We start from the raw sequence: 18,957 nt of genomic DNA, 5'->3' as shown, positions 1-18,957 counted from the left end.
ATTATGATATTATATTTAAAATTACATTATTAAAAAAAAAATTGTGTGTTTTTTATATAAAAAAAACTTGTTTTAAATCATGTTTTAAACCATTGTAGTTTAAATCAGCCAATCCTGTTTTGAACAGAGTAAATACTTGTCTAAATTTGGTATATTTCTGCTGAATGTTTTCAGGTTGTTTGTTAACAATTTTAATTTGTCACTAAAAATCATGGTTGCTGCAAACATGTTATATACTACATCACCTATTTGGCTCTCTTTAACTGTTTTTCGGCATAAATGTTTATCATCTCATTACAAATTTATCCATTTTTAATATCAATATGTAGTTGTTCTATCTGAAAGTACTGCTACTACACTTATATGTTTTCTCCATATAGTGACGTTATGAATCATGATGCCACATATTCCAAAGTCACGACCTGGCTTTAAAATTGCACTATAGGTTAAGGTGTGTGTGTGTGTGTGTGTGTGTGTGTGTGTGTGATAAAGAATGCTAATGGCTGATGGTCTCTAATTGGTTGCCCTGGTGTGTGTGATGTTAGTATTCAAGGCTGTTTTAACCAATCACATTCAATCATATCTGCAGCAGAGTGGAAAAATTTACTAATGTGTCTTATGGTTTGGTGTTTGTTTTGTCTTCTGTATGAAATTACTTAACTGATACTCATGAATTTTTGCAATGTGACAATTAAAATTGAATTCTATATTTGAATGTTTGAATATAGGTACTTAATATTTTGTGCCCCATTTTCCACAGCTCCATTAGTTTTGATGTATTGTTTTACTTGTTTATGTTTTGTGTGGATACTGGTTCGAACTTCCCTTGATTCAAGTCGTGGGAGTGAATGGAAGAGCAAGTGTACACAGCCAAGGGAACTGTTTTGTTCGGTCACATGTGCGCTTGTCACGGGTAGTTTCACTCAGTAGCCCTCACCAGGATGGGGCAGTGGTGTAATTGAAGGTTGCTCGTTGCTGAATGGGCTGCACGGTTGGCAACACTTGATGCACATGTGCGTGTTCCCCGTGGCCACCGGGCCGTGTCGCTGGGGGGGGGGGCTGATTGTCTTGGCAAGTGCTTGTTACAGTTCTTTCCCGCAGAAACCAAGACGAAGCTTTGCGGAAATCTCAATTCAGAAAGCACGTGTTGTCTGGGATGTGCTTTTTAAACTTTTTCTTGCTGCACCACCATCCTACTTCTGCAATGAGTTGTATATTACTATATTTATTTATTTGACATCCTTGTTTTCATGCAGGCCGATTGGGGGTGGCTTGTAAACTAAAATATGCCTAATATTATAAAGCAAGACAACATTCAAGCCTTACTTGAGATTTGAACCCAGAACCATTCACACCAAAGTAGTACTTCAACCAACTGTGTTTAAGTCGGCTTTCTGTGATGAAAATTCATGATTTTGATTTAATACTATTTTGCCAAATCAGTTTTTTAATATTTTTTTTTAGTTTGTGTGAATGTAATATGTATGTTATGAAGCGAGCGAGAGAAAGTTTTCTTAACTGAAATATGCACTGTTAGGCTGTAAGTGGAAGATTCATTTTATGTTTAAGCCAGTAGGCTGTATAGGCTTTGTGATGAAATGAGTTTCTAGTTTTCAGTGTCTGTTCTTAGCTATTCTAGTGTTAAAAAAGGAGTCAGAATCTTCTTTTTGAGATTATGCATGAGCAATTAACTGGTTTGTTCTGTAGGTTTATATACGTAGTGTCTGTCTGCTCTGTGGTCATTCCTTCTTTGCCCGAGATTGTTTGTGGTGAGGTCAGTGTATTCTGTGCTGCAGGAATTGAATTGCTCACAATTATATATATTGCTATTAATAATACATGTGAATGTACAGTAAAAAATTTTAAAAAATACTCTGTCTGAGAGGGTTTGAATCTAAAATCCCTAGTGTGGCTGGGCAGTGATTACAACCAAAAAGTCGGTGACAAATTTTATAGTCATTAATGCAAGTTTCACAGTTAATTTATTGTTTTTATAAATTATAACTTTCATTCTTCTCCTGTCAGTCACTACTCTTCTCATCCTGTTAAATTTTGTTCTTAAAGATTATATACAAAATTGAGTATTCTAAAAATTGAAATCCATCACATGTATGCAAAAATGAATGCTGTTTGTAGAGTTTTTGTATGGCTTCTGATCTGCAGCGGGAATGATTCTCTTTGGAACCATGCGTCCTTTACTTTGAAATGAGTATGAAAATTTATTGTGTGCATGTTGGACTTAGTTAAATAGTTTGGCTTATTTGTTTTGTTTTGCTAATTCTTTACGTGATTTTTCAGGAGGACTTACTTGCTCACCCATTGGGGGATCAACACTTGTGTGTTTGTGGTTGTGTTAATAATTATTCAGTGATGCATGATGTGGTGTTGTAGGAATACATGTGGCATCGCAAGCACACGTATATGAGACTAGATGGCTCGTCCAAGATCTCCGAGAGAAGGGACATGGTAGCAGACTTTCAGTCAAGGTGCGTCTCTTTGTCTTGAAGATGTTATTTTACAATCTCTGTAACCCCACTGTAGCTGCGCTAACTAAGAAGTTGTGTCTAAACTAGCATGTAGGAAATTCCTGATAACAAAAGTTCCAACATTTTTTTTCAATTTACTGTAATGAATTTGGTTTCAAGAATATAAAACAGTGATTGCGATACTTTGAAGTAAAGAAACTTTCAAAGAATTTAATCTTTCAGAGTATTCTCAGTAAATACTGTCTTTGTGATTTTTATTTTTTTTTTCTTCATCATCTACATTTGCTTCCAAAAGTTTAAAAACAATTTCTGTGTGCAAATAATGTTTTGCTATCAGGTACAACATTTTTAAATCGTGCTTTACATTGCAATTTCCCCAAATTGTTATTTTTTTTTTTTAACTAAAATTGTATTGGCTTACGTAAAAAATTTGTACATTAAGAATGGTACAATTTTCTGCTGCAAATATTTGATTTACCTTGATTTTTTAAATTATAACTGATGTAAGCTAAGCAGAAACAGTTTGTCTAATAAATATGTTGATACTGTTAAACAGTTACAAGTAAACTAAAAGAATTAATATTTTTACTCTGAAAATTTGTTTTAGAATTTTTATCTATTTTAACCCTTAGTCGAAAAATTAAAATTATTGTTGTTTGTGTTGTTTTTGTTTTTGTTGTTATTGAAGTGGTGATATGCATAGTTAGACCATCCATTTATGGTTAGTTAGCTGATATATTAAAAAACATTTTTTTACTGTTTAGGGGGCTGTTGTAAATATGTATCAGCTGCTCTGTAAGGGTCATGCGTCCCTTCTATCATAATTGGTTCTTATATGTTTTCTCTCATGTTCACAGAGAGGATATCTTCGTGTTCCTTTTGAGTACAAGAGCTGGTGGCCTTGGCATCAACCTAACAGCAGCTGATACTGTGAGTTGTTTTTCTGTTGAGCTTGACTCTTAAATAGTGCATGTATTTGGTTTGTAGCAAAAGTCAAAGTGTACTCATAAACCATTTTCCCTTTAATATTACTGTAGGTTTGCGCCAGGAAAATGTTGACATTTTAATAATTATTTATGAAACATGTTGGCTTGAGGACATTTCACTTAAAGTAAACATTTGTCACTAGCATTTATAAAAAAAATTTACAAACAGAAGTGTGTTCAATAATTTTTCTGCACAATCGTCACTTGTAAAAAGCTGTCTGAAAGTGGTGAAACTGGCTGTGAATGGTGTGTTCAATCTGTTGAACTCTGATTTATTCGTTGTATCTTTATGTTTTCGAGGATGTGCCATTACCCTCATTGTTATAAACACTGATGAGGATAACACAACCAAGTAAAAATTTCTATTTGTTTTAATGCAGATTCTAATGCATATTGTTTTACAATTATTTACTAAGTTTACGGTAGTTAGTTGGAGAATCCAATACAATCAGATAATGGATAACAGCAGAACTTGATCTAATTGTTAGTCACCAGGAAACAAAACTGCACAAAGAAATGGTAAACAGAATTTGCAATGTAATTTTGTCTCACTGTTAGTAGAACATTTGAGGTTCAAGGCTTAGGATTTTTTTTCTCTCTCTTTTGCCTCATACTTTAATTTTATTCTTGCTTTAAGGGCATAAGTCATGTGAAACTCATGAATGATTATGAACATTAGTGTGATACTGTGCAAATCATGCAAAAATAAATGAATTACTCACCAAAGATTTTCAACATGACATTTTAATTTAGGCAATATCAAGTGGAATGGATTTTCCCTTATGTGGTGCCAACTCATTGTGCGTGAAACATGTTGCTGCTCTAGTGTAATTATTGTAATCAGTGGTTGTCTGGGATTTTGTAAGTGGATGATTGACATGCAGCCTACACATACAGGTTCACACCGTCCCCTGTGGTTCTTTGTCATTGTGGTTTCTGCATTAGCCTCTTTAAGTAGCAGAAGCATGATAGTTGCCGAATGATACATTTGGAAAAGTTTGGATGTTCCTCTTTCTGTGATGCCACTTGGGTCTCATGCTCATTAATTATGAGCTATGCAAGTGTTTGTGAGTTTTGTGGTGTGGCAAATGACTGCCAACAGCTCTTCCTTTTGTTAACTGCTTAGCAAGTTTACAGTAATTACTATATACGTACATTATTTGCTGCCATCTTATTGTAGTTTTCATAGAACTCCTGCCCGAATGTGTAATAATCGTTCAGGTGTTTCCACCAAGTTGGTTTCCCCTACACTGTCCAGAAGTGAACCACTTACGTTGACATGGATGGCCATTTTATGATTTAAGAAGCACAATATGAATTGTATTGGGAAAGAAAACTTCCCAAACATTCTTGGGAAAAAATATGTTTTAGAATACATATATTCGTGAGCATGACTGCACAAATAAAAATTTGTAACCATTTAGCATTATTTTAAAACTAAAAGCATTAAATAATGCATAACTTACTTCAAACTCAGTAGGCCTATTTATGCATTATTCTACTTGTCCCAGCTAATTGAATTATTATCTTTATGCATATAATCATTTTGTCATGTCATTTTTTTCTTTAATAATGTCACGGACTTTTTTGTGAATATATATATTATTATACATAACATATATATTGCTATACATAACATTTACTAATTTTGTTTTAGTTATTGTTATTACAACTGCGAATTTCTCAGTTTGGTTTTGTAATAGTCTCATTATTGTAAACCAGGTTCTGGTCGAAAACAATTAGCAAATGTGTGATCACTTCTTATCTTACAGCCACGATGAACATAAATCCTCTGGCTCTATTTCTATTTGTATTGTTTGTAGTTTGTGCATCACAAGAGTGCTTTCTGTCAGCTTTTGAATTCCATTACAAACTATTTTCATAGATGGCTGTCTTTTACTTCAAGCTATGAAGGAAAAAAGCTACAGAACTTTTCAATTTGGATTACTTTTCAGAATGCTTAAAGTGTTAAGAATGTGGAGTTGTATTATGCATAGCCTTGCTATTTCAGTTTGCATATCATTGTTGAACATGAGCAACAAACATCTTTGTAAAAGAATTATGCACAAACCAAACAGTTTTTTTCCCCTAAAAAGCTAAGATACAAGGAAAAAACTGAGATTGTAACATAAGGTTAAATGATGCTCAATTATGCACATAGGTTGATTTAAAAAAGAGTTAAATGCAGGGTTTTATATTTAGCAAGAATGCACATAGGTTTCAATGCAAGGAACTTTCAAGATTATATTTGGCACAAAAACACTTGGGTACCAGCTCAGTGCTGATTAATTAAAGTCACGTCAATTCAAGAGGCCCAGTGCCCGTTAGTGCTAATTATTACTAATCACTAGAGGCCTGCAAAATTCGCGGTTTCGATGGCCTTCAGGATAGACTGCACATACCCATGTACACTCGGGCAAATAACGCAAGTTCATTGGCTGCCGACTTGTAAGTCGTCTCAGCTGGTTTGTCTGTGATTCGATCCTTCTTTGGTTGAGGGTTTATAACTGGTTGAGATTCGTCCAGATGAACAGTAAGCCAATAGCAAAATCATCTAAGAGGTATATGTGTTTGAATTCTAGTCTATCACCGAATGAATCCGCGAATTTTGCAGGTCTCTACTAATAACATGCACATTGGAACCAGTGCATGGTAAAACTTCGGTGTGATTTTGCTGACAAATCTTAATTGTTACTTTATTATTGTTGCACTTCCAATATTGTGAATAAATAATTTTCTCAGATCTATAAGTGTTTGCACCCTTACCGGAAACTAATGTTTTAAAATGATAATGGAATGATTTTGTGGTAAGAACTGTATTATTCTGAATACAAACACATATGCACATATTTTATCTTTTAGCTGCAGTATGTTCTTCATTTTAAGTTATGTAGTATTTTTCATGTGTTAACTATGACGACAGATTGGTATGAAACTGCTTGAAAGATGTTTTGGTGTTTACTAAAACTTAAAAACCCCTCAGTTTTTAAACATAATCAAAAAGAGTCTTAACAACACATTGTGGAGTTTCCTATGTCCACAGCAGAAAGCGGAAGCTCTACGGTGAAATTTGATATCTCACTCTTGCAAAAAGTAGGAAGTAGAATGGAATTCAAAAAAATGAAAATTTCTAACATACAGCACCGATAATTTTGTACATATGTACCTTCATGTACATATGAATTTATAATAAAGACACCCATAGTAAATATGTGTATAACCCTAAATACCATGTATGATTAAGCTTTAAAATTTTGTCAATGTTCTATGTATTTTCTATGAGAAACCTCTTAACAATTTTCATGTCTGACATCTAATGGCTACAGGCTGAACTCACTTAGTTTAAGTTATTTAGAAAGTTTTATCTAAATAAAATAAAATATTCTGTGTATATTTTGTTACAGATTTATTCAGCATCCTTAGTTTGTATAGTGTACAAAAACAGTTATGCAGGTTTCTTAAGCAAAAATTATTAAAAAAAAAATTAAATTAGGTGTTTTTTTTAAAGTAAATTATGGTTGAAGAAAATTATTATTGCATCCCTTAAAAAGTTTAGAGCTTTATTTGCAACATTGTAGGTGGTGTTTTTCTTCCCTGATAGGTAATTGATGGCAAAAATAATGTTTAAAAATGTGAGCAAAACTATGAATTAGGGCCTTAACTTTGGCAAAGGGTCGTCACAGCGGAACCAAGAAGTCTCTCCGGTTTGGAAATTGAAGGCCGCCCAAGGGGGCGATGTCCCAGGTGCCTTGGTCGAGGGGAACATCTGTCCGACTGGTGATTAAGACTGGGGGCGGCGCGGGGGTTGAATCCAGCCCGGGTCTGCCCACAGACTGATAATCAATTTGGTTCCAGTAGAGCTGCCACCGATAGGGCGAGCCGAGGCCACCTTTGGTAATTTATTTATTTATTTTTTTGTGTTTAACGGTTTTCGGTCGCAGCTGCTCTCGTTAACATCCCCCCGCCCCCAACCCCTTAACCCCCCTCCCCTCTCCCCAATTTTTCCTAGCCTTCGCGGGATCAGGAGCGAAAGAGAAAGAAATTAACGACGTTCAAATTGGGCGGGACGACCCTCCTGCCTCGCCCGATGATACAGACGCAGCCTCGCTGTCGGCGTTCAGCGACAAAATGGCGGAGATAGTTCGTCACGACTTAGAGAAAGGAACTGAACCGTAGTACAAATTCAAGTACACAGAATTGTACTTTACGACCCGCTGTGGGGTGCTAGAACATTTCGGACATGTTTAGTTTTTGGCCTCTATAAATACAGACCGGAAAAATTCTCGGATTCATTTCGCGATACGCTAAAATTCAAATACATACATTAAAGCTGGTTTTTTTTTTTTTATTGGTTCACTGTTCATCTGGACGACTCTGGGCCAATGGGAAATGCTCAACTAAAGAAGTATCGTATCACAAGCAAACTAGTTGAGACGACTCACAAGTCAGCAGCCAATGAACAGGCGTTATTTTCCCGAATATACTGAGGACTGTGTAGTCTATCCTGAAGGTCATCGAAACCGCGAATTTTTCCAGTCCTTATCTATAAATTGTTTTGGCCATATAAACAGGTTGTTAACAATTATTTTATCAATAAATCCAACGTAATTCTTATTACAAACACATTATATAGTAATCTTCTTACGTGTATAGTTTGTTGTTTTTCATTACTAGGCTCTATGTAAGTGGTGGTAAAATATTTATTAAAATTGGTGACGTCATTTCCGTGAGCAAGTTGAAACAATCATACCGTTCATTTGTGTGTGTTTTGACGGTGAAGAAACGTGTGTCTCGCAAACATTATTTCCAGGTTGAATACGGTCTGAGGTACATTGGAACGATTTTGCGCGATCGCACACTGTATTCGCACTCTATGGAACCCGGGTTAGAATTTCGACTAGGCCGCCATTATTTCTGTTTCCCACGGTATCCCGAAAAGTACGCTATGCGTCAAGGCCGGAGCCTTTACCAGTGTCCTTCTTCGACGTGGTGTGCTTATTGTGTCCATGACATCCCTGCTGACGAGACCTTAAGCACAAATAAAATACCTAAAAAAAAATTGGTTATCTGTAAAGTCGGTTTACGGACGATAGTTTAACGTGACAACGTCATAACAAAACATTGATGAAATGATTGCATATTTTTATTAATAAAATTGAATCATTTTTATTTTAATAATAAAAGAATAAATAAGTACTTGAAATTATACTAGTAATCAGATTTTTAAAATGCAAGAATAATTAACCTTTATTGCCGAAATTGTTGTTGTAATAAGCAATGAAAATCACATTAACTTTTCGTTTAAATATAATTATGAACAAGTTTTCATATAAATAAACTGTAATCAAATATCTAACATAACCTATTATTACTGCACTCGCCGACATATGCTACTTATTTAATAATAAAAGAATAAATACTTGAAATTATACTAGTAATCAGATTGATTTTCTTACGTACATTTGACGTAGAAATTATTTCATATTACACATTTGTAAACAAAGTTTTAAGTTTTCACTTCTGTCGGTGCGGCGCAAGCGTACAATGAGCGTAACGGGTCACAGCGTAACGGGACACAGCGTAACGGAACTATGTGCGTAACGGGACACTTTTTCGTGCGTGCAGCCGGCGTCTGTAAAGTCGGTTTACGGACGATAGTTTAACGTGACGTCATAAAAAACATTGATGAAATGATTGCATAGTTTTATGAATAAAATTCAGTCATTTTTAATGAATTATCACTATTTTGTATGGATGCAAAGAAGGAGTGAAATGAAATCTACAATTTAATTGATAAATTTACTTTTATTTGCACTCATTAATTCAAATATGTTTATTAATTTAACGAAGAGATTATTTTAACTATAACTTTTATACATGTTTGCTGTTTAACTTAAAGATCGTCGAAATGTTTTACGATTTTTCGCAAGTACACATTTAACGACGAAGTTTGTTCGTCGTGAAATTAAACGTAGAATTTAATAACAATGCCATTGCAGTTAATAAAATAAGTATTAGTAAGTTTAAGAAATAATTTCGGCTTAAATCTCCAACCCAGACGCTCGTGGTGCGCTGGGGCCGAGATTAAAATTCGTCGAGAATATTTTACCTTTTTATGTATTCCAGTGCTCAAAATGATATGCAATTGTGGCCCCGGGCACGAAATTTTATTTATAATTCATTAATAATAACGCCCCTCGCGATAAACAAAGGAAAATATGTATTAACGAGTGCCTGGTTGCCGCGAAAAGTGATAGATAGCGCGATTCGTTCGGTTCGCGTCCGTCACAGTAGATGACAGCACCGTAGGGGAATTATATTATTTCGTTTTAATAATACGATTTTATGACAAATACGCATCCCAAATACACCAAACTTATTTATAATGTGAAACAATATTTTTTTAAAACATTGTGCTAAAGACCCCGGGTGTAATTTGAATTATTATTTGTAACTGTAAAACACCATTGTTCGTTAAAAACGTATTTGAAAATTCAACATTACTTTTAAATAACCGTACCGATTGTGCTGAAAATCGGTGGACGATCGTTAAATTACATAATATTAATAATTCAAACGTAGAAAACATGATTGAAAAGTCAAACCGATGATTGTTCCAATCGAGTGGAAGAGAGATGCGGTTCAAGCGTACAATGAGCGTAACGGGACACATTCGACTTGGCGTGTGTGGGTCGTGTGCTGGTATTCTGGCGGGCGGAGCGCAGTACGCTCCCGAACCAGGAACCAGGCCGCGTGGTCTTCGGCGGGGCGGGATGTGCGGGTGGGATCGACAGCTGGGCCCGGTCGAGAGAGATGTTATCTCTGCATCCTGCCGCTTCATCTCCTGCGGGAGATGGCAGTCAGTTCGAGCTTGTGGCTTCACTGTTTTAAGATTTCAGAGAACGCTGATGACAAATTATGAAGGAATCTTGGCAAGTTTATGGGTACCTACTGATTCCTCTCGCTTTAAACCTTTTTAAAATTAACAAGCATCATTCTTGGAGTATCAACAAAACCTAGGCTTAAAATTCTATACTACCAGCCTCCAGTAAGCCGTTATGTCCACCATCTTGGAAATTTGTATTTATTATCCCATAAATTTATAAAAACATTATTAAATTCATAAAAGAATAAATCATTAATCTACCTATAGAATCGATACATGGACAATAAACATAATGAAGTAATTTCAGGTAAAGGTTACAGGTTTGAGATAATAAAAACATCACATCTGCATGTTTAACTTGTTTACAATGGAACTAGTACTAGGAAGTAGGAATATTGAGTGGTTTCAGCGAAGATCCAGCCATCTCGAAACTGCGTGGAAAACCCTAGTTCGAGAAGTCCATGTATTTACTGTGATTATTAACCGTCCTCATAGCCGTCTCGAAGCCGTTTAATACAATTTATTGAGGTTTCAGCCTGCTTTGCATTCGCCACTTTCAGGGCAGCAGTTTCTTACTTCTAGCACCACGTGTAACTTCACACGCAAACTTGACAGTTCTCAAAGTATTACCAGTGGTTTATGCATCCTTCTGCCAGCGGTGTTTGTAAACTGCTGCGTGTGGTTGTCGTCGTGCGATACTTTGCAAGGGACGGTCGGGAAGCAGAGTACCCCGGGTACTAACGTGCATTGGCGGATCCAGAAGGTGGGCCATAGCGGTATTCCCCCCCCCCTCCCCGAGCCCTGAATAATTTCTGATTTTTCTAATCATAGTTTTCCAAAATTACTAAAGTATTTTACTGCAGTGCTATATATAATATGACGTTTTTGAACCAGAAATCAAATGCACACGAATAAATACGAACTACGAAATTATTATTCAGCTTCCAACCCACTGTTAAATAGAGCAGCAAGCTAATTAAGACCAAACAAAAACTTACTGTTCGGTATTCCAATTCTAAATGAACTAAAATTTATTAGAAAAATTTATTTGGCCCCTTCCCTGAGCCTCGTTCTGGATCCGCCCTTGATACCGCGAGAATTGTCAGACCTGAGTGGTGTGACTTTATGTAAGCTTTTGGACATACGCCATTGCCAAGAACATGTATGTCTGTAGAAGAAAACTACAAAAAACCAAAAACCCAAAAGACAAAAACACAAATTAAGCAAAAAATTACTGTTGTCAACAGGATATAAACACCACACAATATTCCATAACAGGAATATGGTCAACAAACAAAGAAAAATAAAGAAAAATGGCCTAAGAGAACGAAAAAAAACCCACAAATGATGACAGCACAAAAAAATTGAACCCAAAAAAATTCAACAGTTGAAACGAGTGGTGAGTGGTGTGTTCCACGACGCAGACAGTGTTACCCAGCACGGGACGTCTTGTCTCCGCGCCTGAGCGCGCCACCAGGGCGCAGGGCTCGCCTGTCACACTCTTGTGGTGCCAGTGGCCGTCAGGTGGTCGGTCGACAGTGGTAAGAGCCGGTTCCAATCAAGGTTGTCCTTTCTCACTTCTGTTTTGGGAATGGAACTTCTCTACGCCCGGTATAGCTATATCAGAACAACAGGGTAACGAACGTGAGAAGCTAACGGAGTTAACGTAACGTACGTGTATGTAACTAATACTACTCGATGGTGCTTTTTTTATTTTTTTTTATTAATTTTTGAATTGAAAAATCTTTTACAGCCAGTGGCAGATGGCAGCAGCTGCGCATGATTTCGTATACTTTCCAATAATTTTGTAAACGTGTACATATTTTATCATACTTTTACATGTTTTCGCAACTCGGAATTCGCAACTCTATCCTTTGATAATATAATTTTAAAAAAACAATTCAACAATATCTGCTCCCTAATGTATAAAAAATATATTCATGAATATTTATTTCCAAACTTGTTTTTTCAATGCTAGAAGTACTGAGCAAAATCAATCATATGTGTACAATGTTTAATATGATTTTTTGACGTGACAACGTCTAATAAATCGATGAACGCCGGCTGCACGCACGAAAAAGTGTCCCGTTACGCACATTGTCCCGTTACGATTCGTCCCGTTACGCTCGTTGTACGCTTGCGCCGCATCTATCTCTGTTCCACTCGATTGGAACAACCATCGATTTGACTTTTTCGAGGCACATTATACTTGAAACACTCCCATTCGTTTCCTACTTTTCCTATCATCGTCCTATCCTTAACAGAATAACACAGATTAGAAGAAGTTAAATAGCAAACATGTATAAAAGTTATAGTTAAAATAATCTCTTCGTTAAAGTAATAAACATATTTGAATTAATGAGTGCAAATAAAAGTAAATTTATTAATTAAATTGTAGATTTGATTTCACTCCTTTGTATCCATACAAAATAGTGTTAATTCAAGAAAAAATATTCAATTTTATTCATAAAAGTATGCAATTATTTCATCAATGTTTTGTTATGACGTTGTCACGTTAAACTATCGTACGTAAACCGACTGTACAGACAACCAATTTTTTTTTTGAGCGGCTGAATTTCAGCGTCTTCCATCAAGGTGGTTTGATGGTAAGAAATTTGTCTCGCACTTTGTGGGATGTGATCTCGGAACTGTCCCCACCCTAATTTTCTATTTCCCCCTCTTTTTTCCCCGTCATTTCTCTCTCTCTCTCTCTCTCTCTCTCTCTCTCTCTCTCTCTCTCTCTCTCTCTCTCTCTCGCAAGTTCCCTGCATTATACTAGTACTAGCACCGTGTGCCCTTTTGTGTTGTCGTCGGTCGACGATACGTTAAGCTCAGGTGAAATTAAAAAAAAAAAATTGTTTCCATGGCGGTCGTTGGGCGTCGCAAGGTCGCGCATGGAGCGGGTCGGAGGCCGGCGAGGAGACGTGACTCGCATGCACGAGGTCCCCAGTTCGAGCCCCGCGCTTCCCCTCCGCTTCGCTCCGCGCCCCCTGCCCCCTGCCCCCTGCCCCCTGCCCCAGCGCTGCCCGTCCTCCTCAGCACCCGCGCGAGAAGCACTGAATACAGAGTGCGACTATTTACAACAACTCCTACATCAGATTAAAGCTAAACCAACTTAAGTTTTTCGTACAAATGTCCAGTAAGCGCACCTTCAGGGCCGAATTCAGAGAGCTCTTTCGACGGTTATCCACACACCGAAAGGCTTTTCCATTGAAGCTGCTCGGCAGAGACGTTTTTCAGTGGTTGGTTGACTGCTGGATAAGGAGAGCCAACCACTTGAAAGTGAATGTGGTCTGAAGCTCATTCGAATGCCTGTTCAGTTGAAAATTGGCGGAGCAGTTGATGGTTTTAATATATAATTCCCACATATAAAACGTGTTCATGTATGTTTGTTATTGTTTAAAACACTTTTGTCGTATGGCAGATATGTAAAATATGTTTTGGAATTAAATATGCGTTTTCAAAGAAATCGTTTCGCCCGCAAAGTGTGCATCAGACACGTGTTTTGTAGCGATGGCAGAAGATTTGGATGAATTTCCAAATCACATTGACGAGGTTTTTGAATTTTTTTATGATCTTAAAAATAAAAATCCAGTTCCGCGAAGGTATATAAGAAATTTAGCAGACCCGTTTGATTTTTATCGGGATCAAGAGTTCGAAACACAATTTTTTTTCTCTGTAAGAAACTGCATTTGTTTTTGTTTTTTTCCATTACAGTTTTGTGCTTTCTCACGAGATCTAAAATAATCGCTTTTTCATCTGGAGAAAACACTATAATTTTAGGCAACGTATCCATCTTAAGACAATTTCTCAACCTCGTGTAGGGTTACCAGACGTCCGGCAAAAGGAGGACATGTCCACCTTTATATGTATTTTTTTTTGCGTCCGGCCGGATTTTCCTTAATGCTCCAAAATGTCCGGCTTTTTTATAAAGTGAGATAATTGGATAATTCCTGCAGTTACACTCTGAGTAAAGCGCGCGCTGTCCGCAGAGTCATCCCACTAGTAAGTAGTTCTATGACAGCTTGACAGGTAGCAGCACATGCAGAAGCACGTGTTTTTAATATGCTGTATATGCGTAGTTTGTTTGATTCTTTATACTGAAACTGTATTAAATGCCAAAACATTGTAAAATATCGTACTCCATTGTAATTAATCAATGGCTTTTTAAAAAAAATTATATTGTCCTTTTTAGTGAAATGCCCTCCTTTTGCGAGATGAATGTCCTCCTTTTTTATTATCAGTGTCTGGTAACTCTAACCTCGTGTCCAATCCAAACAAAATATTATTTTCAGCGGGAGAGCAGACAAAAGACAACCGAAATGAAATAGGGCGCTTTTCCACACACACTCCAAGTACTTGATCTAAGAAAATTTTTGTGCCATGTTGCCAGATCTTCATTGAAAGTGGATGGGAACAAGCTTTCAGCTGGCAGTCATTTGAAAGCCGTTTTTGAAGTATGAGAGGTGGAGAGTCTGCCAGATGAATGAGAGTTGGATGCGCTTTCGAAGGTCAACTCTGAATTCGGGCCTTAGTTATACGGCTCACGTCCAACCTAAAGTTCAATTTTTTTTCCCACACTTAGGTTAAATAGTCGGGAGTAACGGAAGCAATAGCCTCTTCAGTTCTGTGTCTCAAACCCTGGCAAATAGCGGTAGCGACAGAACGTAGACAGACACATTTCTTTTATTAACCCCTAAAAGGAATGAAAAAAAAAAAATCACTTCGCGTTATGTCAGGCGAACGTGGCTGCCAGCGAAAAAAAAAAAAAAAAAAAATAGCTCTCGTCATCTCGACCACTACTACCAATCCAACGGTCAGGGACTTCTACGTTCAGTCACTTTCGTACAAAGAGATTCCAATGGGGAGGGTCCCCATCCTGTTGCCAAGTAAAGTTTACATGTTCGCCTTCTACTAATTAGGGAAATTACGTCCTGGAGTTGCCATTTTGGGTAGGTGGCGCTGCAAGTGAGAAAACAATGCAGTGCTCATGCATCCGCCTATCTAAAACGATTTGAGTTACTCTTTAATCGTGACGAACGAAAACTCGACAACGCTTACAGTTGATAATATTAAAATCTATAATTGGGACATTCTTTTATGAACATACTGTATTATTTCGCCATTACATACGCACGAAAAAATACAGCAGACATCAATGTTTTACAGGTTTTATTGACGTGTAACTTTTTAGCTCTCGGTATACGAAATTTACTAGGAGTAATTTCTTGAATGGAACGGAAATGTATAACTACGGTGCTGCCATATGTGGCAGATGGCGCAAACTACAGTTCACAAAGCAAAAATGGAAACTTTATAGTATTAACTGTTTAGTGAATTTTAACAAGATGGACAGTATTTTAATAAAATTCCTTGTCGAAAATCAGGTCCAAAGCCGGTGTTTAGTATTATTGTTTTCAAGTCTTTTTTGCCTTCATCGGAATCGTTTCTTCTTATAGTTTTGTTAGTCGACTTAGATGCACAAGCAACGAATTCTAGCGGCGGATGCAGAAACTACTTGTCATTCTCTTCCAGAAATATAGTTGAAAACAAAAATTGCATATATATATATATATATATATATATATATATCACTCTTAGCATTATTTTAAAGTATTCTACGGTAAATTTCGTGACCGAGTTTCGTATTATAAGATTAGGCTATTTGCAACATTAGAACACATTAATTTGCTCGTTAATGAGGTTAGATGTTACACATTTCTGGAGAGTACTTAAAGAATCTCTCACATTTTTTTAAAATTCACATTTAACATTCATTAGAAAAGCCCACTAATCGTGCGTGCACACATATAAAAGATTTCACGCCTAAATATAAGTAGACAAACCTTAAGTAAAAATAATAGGTAATATTGTTACTAACGCAGACAGGACCGCGACGCGCGCCAGGTTCGGAGCTGGCTGGTGGCCCCGAGCGACTACTGACGTCACGTGCTGTCCACTGACGTAAGACATGCCACGCGTGCCTGGCCGGATTACAAGAGTCCTCGCTACCCCCCCCCCCCCCCGCCCCCTCCCTTACGTTCCCCGCATCAGGCCGTTGTCAATGACCCTTTCAGCGGCCTGGGAGTTGTGCGGGTTTCCCGAGGCCGCCGCGCGGAGTGGCGCGAATAAACACCGCCTTTCTGAACATTTCTGGCGTCGGGTCGGCCCAATGTGACGCGACACTTCCAATCCCTCCCCCCCTCCCCTCCCCTCAAGTCAGTTACAGAAAGTCTGCTAATCAAAAATCCCTTATTTGAGGGGGCCTGCTTGCGCGCTTGCTAAATCGTAACTTTGAATTGGGAATGATCAATGCTATTTCGCGGGTCCGCCTGGTTATCCCACAGATTTTCGCCCATGACCGAACCTACTCCTCATCTAAGATTAAACAAAATATCTTATGTATATGTGTATGTATGTGTGTGTGTAAAAGTGTGTAAGAATATGTAAAAGTTTATAAACGTGTGTAAAAGGATGTGTTAAAGGCTGTGTAAAATAGTGTGTAAAAGTGAGTCTGAAAATGTGTGTTTAAGGCTCTGTTTAAAGGCTTTGTTAAAGTGTGTGTAAAATGTGTGTTTAGGTGTATGTAAAATAATTGTCTGTGAAATGCTGTTAAACGCCGTGTAAAAGCGTGTTTAAATGCATGTGCTAGAGGCTGTGTAAAAGTAATGTGTTTAGGTGTGTGTGAAAGTGTATGCCGTGCCGTATCCTCCTGTCCCGGGATCCCCCACCACATACATAGCTATTTTCCCCTCGCGCGATCGGAATTTTCGTAACGCTCGAAAAATTGCAACCCCCTCAGTGTAGGTGTACCAGATACGCGTGGTGGCTCGCAGATGTGGTGGTAGGTGCTGTGATTGGTGAGCAGCGAGCGCGACCTTGGGCGGGTCGTGTGCGCTGCCGTCCAAGCCACGCCCCGCGGCGCGTGATCGCGTGTCAGCGAGGCGTGTGTGTGAACCTGGCCACTGGACCGTTCACAAGCGGCCGCCGCGCGACGCGACCGGCATGCCGCGGGCCACGCGACGCGAATACCCGCGCCGTCCCGCGCTGCAGCGGGAGCCAGTTGAACGTACTCGCCACGGGTCCGCACGCAACGTTTTTGTGCACAGTTTTGACTGCGCAGGTAAAACTGTGAAAAACAAAAGGTTGCAGTTTAGCCGTAGTTTTATCCTATCAGTTGCGAGAATTCCTTACTTTGGCCAATTCTTTCCGGTATACCGTTCTCAAAGAATTAATGTTTTTTTTTTGTGATTTTTATCTCTGTTAGCCTCGATGTAAACCTCTTTGTATTTTTTTTGCACAAGTGCTTCATACTCTTGACTTTTTTGTCTCTATCGCTATATTCTTTTGATTTGACCCGCCACAAACACGGAAAGGACTTGTACAGACCAATGAACTCTGTTAGAAATTCACGTGAACACTGTCACAAATCGGTCATCGTTGAACAGATCGTTCCGGCACAAATACCGAGGGAGAACTAAGCCCCGTGTACGGAGAAGACGGAGGAAGTGTCCACACGCTACAAGTCTGTGCAGGTCGACTAAACTGCGCGGACATAAATGCTCTTGGCCGCAGCTTTCCTTCTCCGTGTTCCGTCTCCGCGCAGTTCACAAAACTGCGCAGTTTTCCTGTCTACACGCTACGTCTTGTCTACAACGACGTGACCTGCGCAGGTAAATCGTTGCTGAAAACGTTGCGTGTGTACCGGCCTAAACACTCAACCTGATTCATGTGTTCTCAACTTATACCAAACTCGGACTCGAAATTTTACGTACAATTATTTAAATCAATGCCGAGTTTAATATACACAAATTGTGTCTTCAAGTACATTTATGGACGCGAATCACACGTAGTTTCCGCACCCGCCGCTAGAATTGGCTGTCAGAGCAGCTACGTCGACTGTTCAATCATTTGATCATCATAAGCTATGTCCACACTTATGCGCTTTCATCGTCCTCTTTCCTTTCAACTAGCAATTCCTCTTTCTTTTCAACTTTTATCCAACTGCATGCGTCTCCTCTGACGCAAGTTATACATGTCCAAATTGGCGCGTCAGTTTCGTTCAACACTCACTCTAGAAATTTACCCTTAAATATTTAGATTTGTTTTCAAAAAGTTTGTAAACACGCTGTTTTAATAATTATGTGAAGACAGTAATATTCCTCTTATTTTAAACGTCAGATGTGCAAATTTTCAGTTTACTACCTATAGTCTTGAATGTCAAGTGTGCAAAATTTCATTAAGCCCAGAGTAAAACTGTAACTTCGTAAAAATAAAACATGCCAACAATTACATAAACTCTTCTTTACGTGTATTATTTATATATTTATTCACATATAATCAATCAAAGGTTTATTTTATTACTTAAAAAAAAGATAAATGGTATATGCTGGCGGAACTCAGGTACAGACACACTGTGTGTGGTGACATGCCAAAACACTCTCAGTACTTACCTGCAGACCTTTGTATAAACTAGCAAATTACTAGTTTATCTGTTTTAAATATGAGTTCATGAGAATGAATATGTTATGATAATTTTACTTGTCAAGTTTTATTTGATTTTTCTTATAGAAACATAGATCTAGGGAAAGTTGCAGAC

The 18,957-nt window shown here is 37.8% G+C and overlaps 1 protein-coding gene across 2 annotated transcripts in view; it reads left to right on the top strand.

The window, feature by feature from the left end:
• Nucleotides 1–18,957, top strand: part of LOC134541681 (chromatin-remodeling ATPase INO80-like) — a 212,181-nt gene that overhangs the window by 110,510 nt on the left and 82,714 nt on the right. For both annotated transcript variants that reach the window (XM_063385299.1, XM_063385300.1), the window contains exons 24-25: nt 2,392–2,486; nt 3,344–3,416. In XM_063385299.1, the coding sequence (XP_063241369.1) occupies nt 2,392–2,486; nt 3,344–3,416 (168 nt within the window). The remainder of the gene's footprint in view (nt 1–2,391; nt 2,487–3,343; nt 3,417–18,957) is intronic.

The sequence above is a fragment of the Bacillus rossius genome (genome assembly GCF_032445375.1).
Source record: "Bacillus rossius redtenbacheri isolate Brsri chromosome 4 unlocalized genomic scaffold, Brsri_v3 Brsri_v3_scf4_1, whole genome shotgun sequence".
Taxonomy (NCBI): Eukaryota; Metazoa; Arthropoda; class Insecta; order Phasmatodea; family Bacillidae; genus Bacillus; species Bacillus rossius.
This window is presented reverse-complemented; position numbering and strand designations above follow the sequence as displayed.